This window comes from Anser anser, assembly GCF_964211835.1.
Source record: "Anser anser genome assembly, chromosome: 3".
Taxonomy (NCBI): domain Eukaryota; kingdom Metazoa; phylum Chordata; class Aves; order Anseriformes; family Anatidae; genus Anser; species Anser anser.
In genome coordinates, this window is record NC_139722.1 from 32,379,547 (window position 1) to 32,397,569 (window position 18,023).

The following is an 18,023-nucleotide window of genomic DNA, read 5'->3' on the forward strand; positions in this document are numbered from 1 at the left end:
GAATAAAGAATTTCTTCCTTATATCTAATCTAAATCTACCTTTTTTAAGTTTAAAGCCATTACTCCTTGTCCTATCACTACACTCCCCGATAAAAAGTCCCTCCCCATCTTTCCTGTAGGCTTCCTTTAGGTACTGGAAGGCCACTATAAGGTCTCCCCAGAGTCTTCTCTTCTCCAGGCTGAACAACCCCAAGTCCCTCAGCCTGTCTTCATAGGAGAGGTGCTCCAGCCCCTTGATCATCTCTGTTGCCCTCCTCTGGACTTTTTTGAATACTTCCGTGTCCTTCTTGTTCTGGGAGATCCAGAGCTGAATGCAGCACTCCAGGTGGATTCTTGTGAGAGCAGAGCAGAGGGGGGAGAACCACCTCCCTTGACCTGCTATCCATCCTTCTTTTGATGGACCCCAGGCCCCATCAAAACAGCTGGCTTTCTGGGCTGCAAGAGCACATTGCCAGCTCATGTTGGAACTTCTCATAAACCACCATTCCCAGGTCCATCTTCTCAGGGCTGTTCTCAGTCCATTCTCTGTCCAGCATGTCTTCATGTTTGGGATTGCCCTGGCCCAGTTGCAGGACGATGCAGGGCCTTGCACTTGGTTCATAACTTGTAACATATGAGTTACAAAATTCAAGAATAGTGAAGTATCAGAGTTCAGCTGGAACAGTGAAGGTAAGTTTAAGTTCATCAGTAAAAATTACTCAGATATCAAAAGTCAAGAATCTACAATTCTAACAAAGTTTGGCTGGCTAAGCAATTCAATGCACTGACTGAAACTAGTATTGACCAGACGTAGAAGGATGACCATCAAATTGGCTTGAAGAGCTGTCATAATAAATTTAAAATCACCCAAACTGCTCTATCTCCAATACTTTAACTGAAAACAAAAAGGGAAAACTTACAGTTTACAGCTCTTCAGTTTGTGATATATTAGAATAAAATAAATCTTATGAAAATTCACCTGATATAAAAATGTAGCCTAAAATGGAAAGTGGAAAAAAAAAAAAAAAAGGCTTTTAAATTGATGGGCATATTTTAATAAAACAGGAGAAGGTGACTGAAAATAGCAGGATTGTTGCCTGCATATATGAATAAAAACATTGTCAGTTTTACTACTTATATATGAATTTTTTAATGACATAAGTCAGTACAATCAAATCTATGTAATATAAAAGAAAACTTTCACAAAATATACAAAAAGAATATGATGAGTACAAAGCTAAGTGCTGAAAAGTAGGAATACTGGGACTGAGCCTGGCTCTGTAAACCTGTAGGCATACTCACGGAATTAATCTCACATTTTTCTCTGCTGAAATCGCCTCAGTCAGCACATGGTATGGGCCTGTCCCAGGGATAAATGAAGACTGTGCACAAATAGTCGCTCTTATTTAAAACTCTTTGCTACAGAAGCTAGAACACTTTTAGAGGAATGGGGTGTGGGGTGGTGGCAGGAGGAGAAAAGATGGTCTTCCGGCTCAGACAGATAATTAATGCTCTGGCAAATTAATTTCTTCAGGTCTCTGCCCTAGAGCTTTGATGTGATGATGGACAAATCTCTTCTAACATGTCTTCGTTAGTGATCATATGCTGCCTCTTGCATCTGGGTTTATTTTTGCTTGGTTCTGTGGATTCAATCCCCACATCATGTGAAAAGTTTGGACCAAAAAACACATACAGTTCTTTAAAATACTTTGCTTAACCCAGTTACACAGTAAAAGATTGAACAGTTTATTGGCTTGCTAAGTCAGTTGCAGAACATGGTGAATGACACGTGAAAAAGTAGTGTGCTTTCTCTGCAAAAGTGAGTGTTTTGTTGATATAAAAGATATTCTGACCACCTCATGAGATGGTCAAAATACAATAAATATTTGTGATGGTATGTTGGAAAGGCTCATGCTCAGTCTCAGGGATTTTTAGGAACCATTTTGCCTTCAGAAAAAACTGTCAGAAGAATGGATTCCCTGACTTTTCTTCTTCTTCTTCTTCATTCTCATTGTTAGCTAGTCTCTTTCCTACGAGAGATGACTGTCTATTTCCCTTCTATGTTGCAGTCCAATCAGATGACTTTGTCTTGGGTTTTGCCTGATTGCCGTCACAGAAGATGCAGCTTTCCTGCATCTTGACAGTTTGTCTCAATTTCCCAGATCTAGAGTAGCTAACATACAGAAATTTCCTGGAAAATACTGACTTTCTGCCTCTAGCCTGCAAGTGAAATAGTAATATTTAGGAAATGTGCAATCTAACCAGCAATAGGAGTTGTGAATGGGTGCAACACCATGATGTGATAGAAAGTCTTTTGGTATTTTCGCTGGTGATCTCTTCCAAGTCTCTTAACATGACACTTAAGACTTTAAAATGTTGTTTCACCAAATTTATACAGATACTCAAAGGTACAGAAGGCAGTTTGTGCCTGATAAAAGGATTCACATCTTTCAGCCAAGCACCAGCCATAAGTATTTTTCAAAGTGAAGTGAATTTATTTACTTGTTTATTATGGTACGGTACAATGTTATGGTACAGTGTGTTTTTCTTAGCTCCTTCAAAAGGTCTAGATGGTCTGTCATGGTCTGGAACATAAAAAAGAATAAAAAATCAACCTTGAGCGTTAAACAGACATGGAAATTTTCTGTTGTTTGACAAACTTTCATTACGGATGTCACTAACACCCAAACCAGTAACAGTGTAACTGACCAGCATTTTTAATCAAAAAATTCCACAGTGCAAGGATCCACCACAACAGCAGACATAAATTAGGAATCTTGCTTTGTTTCCATGAATAATTGCAGCTCAAAAATCAGCACCAAAACTGTTTTTATTAACTAATGCATTTCTCAGTTTCATTAAAGAGAAAAAAAATAAATGAACAGCAATTAATTAATATTGCTTCTTAGGTGATCTCTCTTGGGGCAAGCACACTGGTTTAACTTGTCACAACTCTTGCTTTTGTGGAGGAAAATAGAGGGCAATATCCTCTAAATAGTTAATGCAGAGGCAAGATATGTGAAAACAGTTAAGCTAAGCTGCTTAAAAATATAACTATGTATCGTTTTTACCCCCAAACAGTGTATTACAGATGAAAATGTCTGATTCTGAGGTCGTTTGTGTACAAGACCAAGGTGAAGCCAAAGTAATTAATGTTCTAATTATTCATTATCTAAAGATAATGATTTTTTTTCAAATCCGTCATTATAAACTGCTTTATGCCTCTGTCCGAGAGGGAGGAAGGTGGAGTCTTTAATCCCTTCAGAACATCTGCACATGAAAAATCTACTATGAAGCATTGCGTATGCATTTTTAATTATCTAATTATGCTTCCTCTTTCAAAGAAACTGTCATGTTACCAACAGCCTTTCTTCATGATTTGAAAAAGGCTGAAAAATAGTTTTAATTAGTTTTTCGTTTAATTATTGCAGTTGATTCAGATAAAATATAGTGCACAAACTATTATGAGAACATTGCGCTGTAGCATTTTTAACAGGCAGCACATGTTATTTTTAGAACGAAGAAATTTAGTAAAATAGTTTTTCCTGTACTTCAGAGTAGCTCTCACCTGGTCTACCTCTGTCTCAATTTCTTTTTAACATATTTTCTATATTTTCTTTGTTATTCCTGTCCTTCCACTGTATCATTTAGCCTTTTATATTTGACTCCTCCATTCATTCCCTACTTTTTGCCTGTTACCTGTTGCTACCATTTACTTCTGTAAAGGACCAGTGAATGATTCATATTGATGATTTAGCCTTTTTACATGACGAGCAGTAAGATCACAGGTACAGTAGTACCTCATGCATTTGTGGGGAAAAAGCAATGCAACCTGATGTGACAGGGAGAATACTATGCTGAATGCTGTACAAAGAAAGAAAAACTGGTGCATTCATCCTTCTTGCTACTGAAAGAAGTTTTCTCAATTTAGTGGTGAGTGTAAAAAACTCTACGTTTTTGTCATACCTGCACACCCCGCTACCTAATTTCTTGATATAGATTTAACATTTATATGCTTGCTATGTTTCATACTTTTGACACTAAAATATACCCATATATCTGCTGTCAAGTTTGGGTCAATGAAGCTGTTTGCCCTTTGATTCCATTAGCCTGTCCACATCAGCAGTAATAGCAATACTTAACTCGGAGTAGTGTCCCTGTAACTGCTTTTGTGTTGGTTTCATTTTATGATTCACGTGATTAGTTGTCTTCACGCTGATAGTGCCATGGGTATGCACACAGACACACAGGTTCCTGCATGCAGAGACAATTTCTGTGCTTGCTTCAGAGAGTATAAATTAACTTATTGAAATGTTCTTCAAAATCTGCTGATTTTTTTATAACGTTAAGGGTTACTCATGGACTTATTATTCTTTCATTTCATGGAGAAATGTTAGTTTTACAAGTTTAAAAACTTGTAAATATTGTGAGATCTTGTGAACTTGAGATCTTTGAGAGCTGTGAAACTTGCACAATTCACTGGTCGGTGTGTTACTCAGGCATTTGCAGAAAGCAGATTCTGATACTACATTCCAACATGGAAATTTCCTAATCTTCCAAAGAAGGATGTGAATCAGTTAAGCTCCCAGAGACATCTGGAATTAAATTTTCCCCAGCCCTTACCTCAGTGAGAGTTTACACATTGAATACAATGGAGTTGAGACTTTCTAATTCCAGTGGAAGTATCTGAGTCACTGGGAAGTCTTTTTGACAAAATAGGAATATTGCCCTGAACAGATATAATTTACAAGTTCCTGCATTTCAGCTACTGTAATACACTATAACAACTCTAATGTAGTGATTTTACAGAAGAAGAAAATTCTTTCTGATTCTAATAGCTATTTTATGGATATAATATATGATCAATGTGCATGTTAGATCGATATGTAGTTGCAGTAGGTACAGACTGTACACAATGATTATTTCATTGAATCAACTTCTTTGTGGTCTAAAAACGTCTCTTGACTTACTAAATTTTAATACGGGATATGTGTTTGTCCTTTGGTTTGTAAAGCACTATGTTTGAATTAATTTATGAAATACCATAAATTGCATAGTAATTAATCTTACAGCAATGTTATTTATCATAGGTAAATAAGGCTATCTATTCTAAGACTGACAGAGCAATTTGTGGATAGGTACTTTGAGTTTGGATTTATTAATTATATATCATACAATACTAATAGCAAGATGTAGATTATTTTTAGAAATGTAATGTTTCTCATTATTAAAGGAGTGCTCATCTTCTCTTTGGTCCATAACTATTATATGTTTGGGAGGTTATTAGTATTCATGAGTTACCTCATTGCAAAAGGGTGCCATAGAGGCTATGAATTAGTACGTGATTCTGCATTCAACAGAAGAGAAAGGAAGCTTACTAGCTCATGCTGGTGAAGGCCAGGGATTCTGTCTAAAGATTTAAGTTACTGCAACTCTTTGGAAAGAACTTACATTAAAATATCATCCGTACTGCAAGAAATACAGGGGATTACTTGTTTACTCATGGCTTGCATTATTTGAAAAATGGATGAAGTAAAAATGAATGATCAAGAAAATAAACACCTAAAAAGTATTTTTGTTGTACGTCATTAGTGAGTCTAAGATAATGAAGATAATTAATACTGTAATTTTAGCAATGGCTGATCATTTAAGGTTTTTTCCCTGAAAGGACATACTTCCAGATTTTATATAGGTGAGTTTATGGGCAAAGTTTGTTCTGGCTTCCAGTGTGTTACTATCTTTCTTTTTCAGGCAATATCTTTCTATTGGTAGATAGTTACTGGGAACTAGAGTGTGTACCTGTATAATAATTTTCTCAATCTATGTATTTTTTTTGGTGTATGTTTTTATTCATTTTGAATATATGTATTAGATATCTGTATGAGGAAAAATGTACAGTGATTTAATACATGCAATTGGCTTTGTTTCAGTTTTATATAGTTGTGCATGCTATAGTTTAATACAAGCAAATGTAATCCACACTGTCCTTACACTGTGTTCATTTTATAGAATTTACTTCAGGGTTAATTTTTCTGTCAGCTTGCAACTCATGCTACTCTGAATATTTTTTTTTATCTAAATAGTTCAGTCTTCATTCCCACAGACAGAAGTGAAGTACCACTCGCAGGTAGTGACAGCTAGCAAAACTGAAAGCGCTGCCTCCTTCCACAAATCTGATTGCTGTCATGTAACCACACTCTGGATTTCACCTTGTGTAGTACAGATAGGATCAGTTTTGAGTGTGTAAGTTCTGACAGAAAAGTGAGAGCACTCCATCCTTCGCGGGGAGCAGGCTGGTGCTGAAGGACAGCTCCGAGCCGCTCTCGCCCCACTCTCTGGCTTGGGTCAAGGGGACCGTCGCTTTAGAGTGTCACTTAGGTTAAAAATATAATGGTTGGGTGACTCTTTTTGCAGGATGAATAACTGTAAAGTTTATTTTTTGAAACCATATTTTACTGATTTAGTTAAAAATATCTGCCGTATCAGGAAAAATATAATCATTATATCATGTCCCCTAGATACAAATAGGCTTCTGCAGATGTGAATTTTTTTTAATTCTGCACATAATCAAAGACTTGTAGGAATACCAGTAAAAACTTTTGAACAAACTTAGGACGTTTACACTGAGATACAGCTACTATTCACTCGGTTCATTTATCTTAATGTATCGTGCATGGCATAGAAGTAGTAATCAAAAGCAACAGTCAGAAAACTGAATGGGATGCCATGTTAAAAAGAAGAAAAGGTATGAGAACAAAATGTATTTGGGCTGTGCTAAAGTTAGTATTGGAGTTAGTGCTAAATTAGTTAAATTATACGTGCTATTCCAGTACTTTTGAAAGATGAGTTCCATCTGTAAAATAGATGCACAGATATGCCAATAATTAGGAATAGCATAAGATTTTTGCTGAAGTCATTGAAAGAATTGATAAAGCTGGTAAAATAAAATTAAATAAAAATGCAGGTGAAATATTTCATTTAGAAATAAATGGAGTGTACTGATTAATATGTTACTCTTATTTATCCTGCTATTGAAAACTGTATTCGTTTATTTGTTTGTTGTTAGGACAACTAGATTTGAATTGACAATATAACTTAAAAATTTACCAATTTTAGCTTGCAAAAGACTTATATCCACATTTTAATGAATATGTCAATAATCCCAGAAAGTCTAGTAAAGAAAAATAAAGATTTAGGTATATTATTATCGGAATGGCTAAGTGCAAAAGTAAATCTGTACATTCATGCAGGTCTTTTGCTTCTTTGTGCTTCATAAATTAAACCCTAAGCATACTGATGAAAGTAACAGTGTGAGCTAGGAACTATGTCTCTAAGTGATAGTCAGTAATGGAATGGAAAAATATCGTGTTCTAAAGGTATTCAATTAGACAAGAGTGAATTTTAACTGTCTGTTCTTTTGATACTGTTTCAGTAAACATCAAATAATAAACTAGCCCAGGGATTAGGTGAATGTAAAGGAAGCTTAATCTTTATCCCTGTTTGCTCAGTTATGACAAGTGGAAGTACTGCACAGCTGTACGATTTGATCCTCAGAATACAGATCCTATCCCATTAAATCTGTTTCTAGCAAACTACTGGCTACTTTGTACCAGAAGTACACCAGAAAATATTTCCTAGGAAAGTTGAACTTGATATTTGTATGGTAAAAACAAGCAGAAGATTAATCTGAATTCCAAATACCTAAATCTTTTTAAGGTGAATTTTTAAGTCCTTCTATCTTTTGCAAACAATGAAAATTTAAATTTAGGTGTATCTTCAAAAAAACAATCTATCCATTAATCCAAAAGCACAAATTCATAGCCCTCGAATTTGGAAATTAATATTCCAAAAATGGGATTTTCTTTAATCTACAATACTATCAACTCATATTTCTCAGTTGGTAGACATCACTGACCCCTAAATTCTTATCATTAGATAATGTGAGGTTTGAGCATGAAAGTCTGTACAAAAAAGTAAAGATTGGCATAAAAATATCATAGGATTAGTATTTATTATATCCATAAATGCTTGAAATTATTAGAGCAAAGTCAGTAGTAGGATAAACAACTGTTTATTTAATTGCATGGCAGATTCTATAGTTCATTCATTTTTATTGCTGTAAACAATACATTCTATAAAAGAATATTTCAATAAACTACATGCCAATATAGCTCAATTAAATGTCAAGAGATGCTCTCAACAGAAAGAGGTATTTTCAATTCTTCTCTCTCTTAAAAAGTATTGATTCCTAAACACAGTTACAGAATTGTCAAGGTTCTATGGCTCCAAATGGGAACAAAATCCTAAGAAAGAATGATTTGGATAGAAGGAATCATCAGCATCACAGAAATAGTCATTGAAATCCAATTCCAAGAACTGGTGGAAAGGAATTATCCATGTCCAATCAAAGTAGTTAGTAGGATCCTTGAAAATGAGACCTGTGAGGTTCTGCCCTTCCCAGTTATCAGACTGTACTTTTGGTCTGACTCTGAAATGGCAGTGTTTCCTCCGCCACAAAATGAATGCTGTTGCCTTCTTGCTACCTATGAGCATGAGTAAGAGGATTTCTCTCCTCAGCTGATGAAGAAAAAGGACTCAAGATTCAGAAACTGGCTGATGTGCGAATGATTTTGGCAAACCAGTATCGGTAGTTATACAGAATTAGGGATCGATGGTTCTGTTTAAATACAGGGATTGTGCACACCACTCTGAGCTATTGCTGCAGGTTGTTTGCATATTTAGACAGCGTTATCACATTTTGCATTAGATCTCTATTTCTAAGATTTTTTTGATAAGTGTACAAGTAGGTGATACCACTTCTTTTTAGAGAGAAAACTTTTCTTAAGATTTGCTTGCCATAGCCAAAAATCTGTGTAAGAGCGATGGAACTATATCCAGCCCCAAAATTAAGAACAATAAACTTCTCTAAATCTTTTCAAATTGTAGAAAAATATTTTTATCAGAAGTTTCAGCATAAACTTTGTAGAGTTCATCACTGCTTTTTAAAATTTATTTGCTATTTGAAACATAATGACTTTTATGTTCTTAAATAATATAAATTATTTGCAATAAAATTATTATATTTAATTATTACAATAATTATTTTATTAAATAATGTTCATTTATGTTCTAAATCAGGCAATCCTGATTTATATTTTTTCATGTTGCAGTGTTTGTGGAGAGGTAAAGAAAGAAATCCATGTTACTTGAAAAAAATAGTGTGTAGCTTAGATTTTTTGTAAAGAACAGGTTATTGCATTCTGTGAACAACAATAAAGATAACGCGACAGTGTCCCTTACATCTTTAAAAGACAATAGCGTGTGTAGCCTATGAAGTAAGCATCTATACTACATAAGGGGCATGGTTCATATTAAACCCAAGAAAAGAATAATTATTTCCCTCAAAAAAAAAAAAAAAGATTCTTAAAAGCCTGGCTTCATGAGAAGAAAAGGTTTATGTTGTGTTATGGTGTCTTTATGTGACTTTGTCTCTTCCTTTACTAAATCCATCTTGCTTGATAACTTTTCATTTACTGTACAACCTGAAGAAAGCTAGATATCACCAGTTCCTAAGATTTTGTCTCAAACAGCAACTGAGGAAGGGAAAGAAACACAGTGCTCAGTGGATGAAAGACCGAGACAGAAATTCCATAGATACTTAGCAACACATCCTTCACATAACTCAATGCCAGGTGTCAGTTTCCCTAGGTGATGTTGAAGGAAAATGGGAGAATGTTGAATGCCATGGCTGGGTAGGGACCTGGAAACTGTTTTGGAGGAGAGGGGGGTTTAAAGAAAAATAGATTACTGTGCTGATATGCTACAAATTTAGGGTAGTCCTGATTATTATTATTTCTGAGCCTGAAGGAACAAGTTGTTAATTATTTACTATCACGACTGATAGGATGTGTACCATGGGCATGTGTGCAATTAATTGCTTCTGTGGAAAGAAGTGTGATTAGCAGATATTTATTATTTGTGTGTTTACACTGATTCAGATTGAAAAGTGCTGTCTGTAACTTTGGAACTGTAACAAAGTTCATCTTGTAGGGGTTCCAAAAAGGTCACTTAATTCATTGCTTGTTTGGTGAGCACACATTTGATAGAGTGTTTATTTACTAAAGCATAGCTACCTGAATTGAAAGCTGTCTGTTATAGAGCTGGGAAAAAAGCAACAGTGCTGGTGTTTTTCAAAAGCACGGCACAGGCAAATTTATGTATACAGTAAATTTCACTAAGGACTGATGACAATAAGTAATTTTATATTCATATAGAACAGACAAGAAACAGTTTCATGAGAGGTGTACCTATTTAGGTAGTATATTACATCATCAGTAGTTCAAAGGCAGTTAGGTAAGTGATTGATCCATGTCTGACCAATTCTTATCTTTCTATTACCATCTAGTAATAGAAGATAACAGTATTTAAGGCTGAGTTTTGCAATATACAGTGCTCCCAGGATGATGTTTTCCACCAGTATCAGACATGCTTCTGATTGAAGCACTTCTCAGAACTCTTCTCAGTCCAAACCTACCTTATTTGTACTGTGCATGTTTTTAAGCAGTCAGTCTAGCCAATAGGATTGAAGTCTCATGTGTTTAATTCTACTATTTGGACTATCTGTATAAAATTGTGCTTACAGATTCTAAAATATTTTAGAAAATCTGTCTGTCATTAAAGCAAGAACATGGGTACTTCACAAACTTAATGGTATGAAGATTTAAGCTACTGCTTAAGCAAAAGAACTACTCATGTGAGAAGATTTTGCAGTCAAGACATTAAGACTGTGATGATGTTAATGCCATTTACATATCATCACAAGTTCTACAACTCCCTGCTGATGGCTTTCAGGGAGCAATCCCTCTATTTTGAAAAATGAAACTAATGCATTTTTTACTCAACTTGATACTAATTTTAAATGAAAAGAAGTAGTTTTTTGTTGTTTTTGTTTTCCAGAAGAGTGAAAAGTGTAGTTAAAATACTTCCTAAGGAAACTGAATATATATGTGTGTGTGTGTGTTTGGGAGGGGAGTTTCCAATAAAATACAAGGGAACATTACATAGAAATGTCAAAATATGTGTCCCTTCATTTTGCCATGCAAAACTAAAAACCAGTTACTAAAGTTGCAATGGGATAGGAGGGAAGAAGGGAGAACCTATTTTAAGCTGAGCATGCCTCAGGTGGTCCACTGAAATGTGTTCATGAGCACTGTTGTGCAACACAGCACATTGTTTATGCAAATGCTGTAGTTGTTTTGCTTAATCTGAAATTAACAGGGGCAGATCCTAAGTGCTGAACACGGGTACCTGCCTATGCAGAGACTGATTAGTCCCTTTCTGTTAAGTGTTGCCCATTCAAGGACATGACTTTTCCAGCTTCTTCCAAAAATAATTGTCTATTTTTATCAGCTCTTACATATGGTCACTCATTAGTAAATCTTGGTAACTGTCAGTAAAACACAACTTATATGATCCTCACCTTAAACTTCCCTAGATGTGTCTTTGGAAGGAACTGATTTATGCTTTAGCAGGTTCTAGATCCATCAAAGTCACGGGATGTTATCTCTGCTCACACAGACCCCTTCATGTCTCCCTGGCAAGATTTCCTGTCTGTCTGAAACTTGCAATGGGATAACGAACCCTTCTCTTTCTTTTTTAAGGGTGATGGGGGGTTGGGGCTGGCCATCACTAGTATGTTGCCCATAGGCCTACTAATCAGCAATACCAAATTATGATACAATGAATATTCCTTGTTAGGCTGATTTAACAACTACATCTGAAGTGAGTCAGACTGCAGCTTAAATTTCCATGTCTCTGCAGAGTGATAACTAACTCAACATTACCGTGAGAGCAAGGGCATCGCTTGTTCATTGCAGTGTTGTGACTGTGTATTAGTACATCCTGTGCATATTTGAGATTGTTCTCCAGAGCACGTTTCTGAATACTTCATCCAGCCTCCATGTGTAGGATCAGAAAAAGGATTCATATAGAAACATTCAATTGTAATATGATAGCTAAGGAAAAACAAACAGAACTGACAGAGAGATTTGTCTTTCTATCAATCGATAAAAGTTCTTTGGGGTTATTAGTTTTTTTTTGCCTCAAAATTGCTTTGCCTTCATACTGCAAGTATTGTAGTTACCTTTCAAAAAAGTGAGAGAGCAAAAACATATAGAATACTGCATGTTATCTCTTCTTTCTATAAAATATGAAAATACAGAAAATTATATCTTTATATCTAGTAGGTCTTAAGGCTTTTGTGAACAGTGCCTACAAGATAAATGTATTAACCTACATGTATTCTCTTGTCCCGTATCCTTTCTCTTTGGCAGTAAAATTGCTGTTTTATTGCTTTCTGTATTCTGGGGATATATGCAGGAAGGCTCTATGTGAAATTCAGTGTTGCCTGTATCTCTGTCAGTCTGAAAAACAATTGGGAAAGCATTCATTTTTCTTTTCCCTCGCAGAAGTGAAGAGCAAATTACAAAACTGGAAATATATAGTCTGAAGAGTATCCAAATTAAGCTTATATATGAGAACCAAAAGAAAAGAAAATGTATCAAGACTTAAAATTAATTTACTAAATGAAAAAAACAGGTTTTTGGAAGCACTGCTACGCAAACAAATTAACATGTTTGTTTTTACTTTGTAACTGTAGTACATTTACTCCTAAAATGCAAGGCAGACGGATGGGAACTTCAGGGAGAATCACTAAGAGCACAAGTGTGAGCGGAGAGATGTATAAACTGGAGCACAATGATGGGAGTCAGTCGGACACGGCTGTCGGCACGGTTGGAACAGGTGGGAAGAAAAGGCGTTCCAGCCTTAGTGCCAAAGTGGTTGCCATTGTGTCTCGAAGGAGCAGAAGCACATCTCAACTTAGCCAAACAGGTGAGTGAGACGCACGCTCTTCAGATGCAGGACTCTCACCAGACGTGGTTTACCATTCTTTCATCTGTGGCATCTGTGTTACATGTATATAGTCCACTTAGGAGAGAAGAATTTCCAGCTGTGAAAGAATTTCTGAGGTGTTAATGTTCTTTGATCATTAGGCATCTACAAGAAACCATATACAAATGCCTTTTAGACTATGTACCATAACAACTTTCTGTACTGATAAATGAAAAGTGTTTAATTTCTTAGAAGCCTTGTTTACAGGTAGGCAAGGAGATAGAGACATATGTGGGTATCAACAGTGGATAATGGTTTGGGTAAGAGCAGACTTTTATGTACAGAAAATTTCTTTTAGTGGAAGAGTTGAATATGAATGGAGGAATTGAAATCTGAGCAAATGAATGTCAGTTATGTAAGTTTTGTAACGGGTTAATACCTGTAATAATACCTGTAGTACCAAAAAATGTGGTTTTAAAAGCTACCTATGATTTGTTAGTCAAAAGTAAATCTAATAATTTTTCCTTAAAAACAACACTGGCAAAATGAGGTCAGTGAATTCAGATAAATTAGACTACAGCATGATGCTTCATTAGGAACATAAGACTTCCAACTCTTTAGTGCTACTTCAGAAATCTTAAAAGCTTAATATCTGTATAGCCTGAAGGGAATAAAAGCTCATACAGAAAGATACAAAAGGAAAAAAAATGTTTTAAAGTCACTGTCCTTCTCCTATTGAACTCCAGTGAAGACTTTTGCTCTTGTCTTCAGTGCGAGCAGGATCTGACCCTACGGGTTCTTTGTTACTAAAATAAAGCGGAGGGGAAAAAAAAAAAAAAAAAAAAAGGAAAAGGAAAAGCGGAAAAGCTTCAGCCTAGCATAGAATTTAATTGTACTGCAGCTCTCCTCTCATATAGTCAGGATAATTTAAACTAAGGTAAGTTATAATATTGTTTATTTATATTATCAAATATCTTAGCTTTTTTCCTTTTTTTTTTTTTTTCCTGTTATTTATAGATGAGCAGTAAAAGTGTTGGAGAATGTAAAATTCAGTCAGCTTTAATAAAATGATTTCAGTACTTTTCTATACTGCTCAGGAGAGTTTTAAGCCAGAAAACACATAATCATGCAGTTGAACCAAATGATAGCTGTGTAGTAGGTGTATTTGAAGCCCACGATTTTAAGTAATATTGTATTGCTCAAAAATGCAGTAGGATTATTAGCACTCTGCCTGTCTGTGAGAATGTTTCTGTAACTTGATCTGGCATTCCTCTCTAGCTCCTAAATCTCATTGAAACAGGATTTGCTGTGCCACAGAAAATCTTTGCTCCATCTTATCCAGTAGTCCTGCTCCAGCCAGGAGCCAGGACTGTATGATTAAGAGGAAAGCTCAGGGGACTACCAAATGTAGTGATGATTTACCTTGCATGAACTTCATAGTGTAGTTGGTAATTAACTTAAAATATAACTTGTGACTTCCAAACACTTCCTAGTATTATCTATTTAAAGCTCAGATGTTCCCGTTCTTCACATAAAGATACCATAGCTCTCCAAATGTTGGTTGATACAAATTTCAAAACAATAGAAATTTTGCAAGGAATGGAACACCTGAAGTTATAATGAAATGCAAACAGCAAATTGTGAAAAATATTATTCAGGATTGTAAAATAAAATTGAGAATGATATTTACTTTGCCTCACTGTGGTACAGACAAACAGTACTATCTCTGGTAAAAGCAGAGCAAATAAAACGTGGCATGTTTTATTAGTCAGTATTTGTTTAGTTAAATTATGTCAGAAAACAGTGAGTTGTATTAATATATGTATATTTAGAACAATATACACGTGAGATTTTATAGGTTTTCCAAAGACAATCCATTGTTGGAGACTAAATACTCATGCCCTAAATCAGGGACACTCTTCCCTTCCTTCTTATGGTGTATCTATGAGAGGGGAGGAGGACTCTAAGAAGGTCTAATTCATTTTAATATGTTGAGTGTGTAAATTGATAATGTCTCTGTTACTCACAGTAAAAAAATCTGTTTTGATGATGCAATATAAACTAGATCTTTAAAAATGGTTATATGAAAGTCAATTCTAATAGACAGACACATTTTGAAGCTTTTAAATTGGTATTGAGGTCTATGGGCCTGCGCAGAGGTGGTGCAAGGTATGAGCTTCTGCTATAAGTCATCAATAACTGAAGGTGTGCTGTTATCATAGAATCATAGAATATCCCGAATTGGAAGGGACCCACAAGGATCATCGAGCCCAACTCCTTGCACCACACAGGTGAACCCAAAAATTCAGACCATGTGACTAAGTGCACAGTCCAAACGCTTCTTAAGCTCCGACAGGCTTGGTGCAGTGACCACTTCCCTGGGGAGACTATTCTGTTGTGACAGAGCATATATTTTGAAGGAAATATACATAAAAAAATATATGTATGTGTTGCCTCCATAGCTTTTTTCTGAATTGGTCAGTTTTGGTTTGGTTTGGTTTTAATTATTATTTTTTTTATTTTTTAAGACTTGCATGACTGAAAGTCATATACTTATGATATTTGTATTTATTCATTTCTGAGAACTCAAAATAGAAGACCAAAAATAATACAAGAGGTTGGATATTTCTTGACAATCTGAGTTTCCATATTACTGGGAAACGTGTATATCCAAACTTCCAGTTTGTTATCGTCATCAAAGCTAGTAAAATTAACTTCCATCTTGATTTTTCATTTGAAGAAATGGTCAATAATGGCTGAAATCCACTTTTTGTAGATAATTCTTGCTTCTAGCACATTGCATGGGTTTAATCTTATCTAAATATATAGTGCGTATGAAACTACTACTAGGTAGCATTTATTTCTAAGAGTTAATATTCTTTACAATAGAAAAAGAAGTGTGTGAATGAGCCTGCGCATGCATGTGTGATCCTCTTTGTATACAAGGGGCAGATTCATTTGTATGTTAGATTTAGAAGGATCAATAATCTCATTATTCTGTACATACTTATTGTTCACTACTGTTGGAAAATATTTTTTTCTGAATTTGTGCCTATTGTCAATGAAAGGATCACTTTTCGTTTTTATGTTAATCTGCAAGGAAAAGTACCTTTTCGATTATGCACCTTCCTTTCAGTAATGTTTAAGACTTCATAATGCTTTTAGTAAGTGTTCATTGAAATAACGAAATCCTTACTTAGTATGATTTGTTTGTAGTGTCTACAAATTGGGTAGATTTTATAGTTTGTTAAAAAAGGCTTGTAATTGCTGGCAGTATTTTGATGAAGATCCAACATGTCATATACTATCACAATGAAATGAAGAAAAAAGGAAGCAAAGCCCCCCAAAAGAAAAAGTATTCCCACCCTCCCAAGTCTCCTGGTACATGCAGAGTTGTGCCTTAGAAGGTGAAAGGATCCCTCCCTTTTACTTTCTAAGCCCCAGACAGCAGATAGGGGTTCAGAAAGATCATCTGCTGTTAGGAGCATACTTTTTCCTGTTTTGTTAAAGTTCCTACAGTGTTTTGCAAATATTCTGCCACCGTATCTTCACTGTCTTGCTACCAGAGATAGGGTAGTGTCACATCTCTTTCATATATTCAACCTGATACAACTGCCTGCTGGATTAGCAAGACAGGTTTTTTCTCTGTAAGGCAAATGGGCAGGTTGTCTGGCTGTATTTTTGTTTGTTGTATTGAGGGACTTGGAGGATTTTCGTTCTTTAGTCACTACCAATGGTGACCAACTTTTCTGTCAAAAGCATTGAGAATAAAAGTTTAAAAGAAATTACAAAATAATTTGGAAGTGTTTACTTAAGATATCCAGAACATGATAACTAGTATAGACAGAAGAACAAAAAATGCCAGCTCTGAGATAAGTGTGAACAAAACCACCAGAGATGTGACTGGTAAGCCTGTTGAGCCATAGGTTCTATTTCTTCAAAATATGAGTGCTTTTGAGTCTGATTTTATTTTTGCACAGTTCTCAACACCATTAACATCTGTATTCTGACTTGTTTTCCACTGGCATTGCTCGAGAAGCATTAGTGATCTCATACACAGAGGAGACTTTGCCTGGGATATTGTGCATTGTTCCCATACCTGCTTTGAAATAGATGAGAGCAGAAGAGTGGCAGAGAAGGGGAAAGCTAAGGAGGCTGGAAGAGTGGGGAGCTTGTCCACTATCATGTTCCACTTATGCCATGTTGTTTTTCTAAATGGAAATACCTTGCCATGCTTATGTTGTGAACAACAGTGAAGTATTTCTATTTGCAATCCATCTTCTGTTTCAAAAGGTTAACTTCAGCAACCAAAAGTCAAGCTGTAGATATTAACCTCTCACAGACAGGTTATGTGCTGTGAAGTGGAGCTGAAATCAAGTATTGTCACAAGGTGAAAGCAGGCTGGAAAAATTTCTGTGCGTGTGTGGACTGGTTATTTGGAAGGTATCCTTAAGTGTCTGTCTGTCTGCTTCACTCAGGAAGTAACTGGCAATCTGAGCAAAACCACATGAGGATCTTATAACCTAGTTCCCCGTGAAAAAATTGCATGTGCCCTCACATGGAATTCCCTGCTACAGTATATTTTTTGTAATTTCCTGAAATTCACCTATTGGAGAAGTGACTTTCTGCATGTTCTCTTGGATTAAACTCCAAATTCCTGATTTCAGAAAAGCTATCATTGTCTAAGTGAGGAAATGAAGTCCTAATAATCTTATCTCCACACTATGGCTGGCTGTAAGAGAGATCTTTTTGTGTGCTCAATGTAGCTTTAAGAGAACTTCATCTGTTTGACTGTCCAGCATTTCACTTTCTAGGAATAATCTTAAGAACTGTTTTTCTCATGGTTTTATTGGAAGATTAAAGTCTAGGTAAATGTTTAGAAAAGACAACACCGTCCATTTCACAAAGTGTCCTCTAGTGATGCAGAATGTGGTGGTTCACTGGAGGAACTTAAATTACTGAGTACTTAGTTCTTAGCAAGCACTACTACGTTGTGATTAAAAAAACAACAACAACAACAACAACAACAACAAGAAAAAACACTGCATGGGAAACAAAAATTAAGCAAAGCAAAGGAATCTTCCTTCAGAGCTACATCATTTCAGAGTAGATACTTCCAGAATAAATCTGGTTTTTCATTTTGGTGGTGCAAG

General features: G+C 35.6%; 1 protein-coding gene across 47 annotated transcripts in view; it reads left to right on the forward strand.

The window, feature by feature from the left end:
• The window catches only part of RIMS1 (regulating synaptic membrane exocytosis 1), a 317,413-nt gene that overhangs the window by 261,763 nt on the left and 37,627 nt on the right, over positions 1 to 18,023 (forward strand). For 35 of the 47 annotated variants that reach the window (XM_083830826.1, XM_083830837.1, XM_083830848.1 and 32 more), the window contains one exon: positions 12,638 to 12,870. The exons of the other annotated variants lie outside the window; for them this stretch is intronic. In XM_083830826.1, the coding sequence (XP_083686952.1) occupies positions 12,638 to 12,870 (233 nt within the window). The remainder of the gene's footprint in view (positions 1 to 12,637; positions 12,871 to 18,023) is intronic. 47 annotated transcript variants of the gene reach the window in all.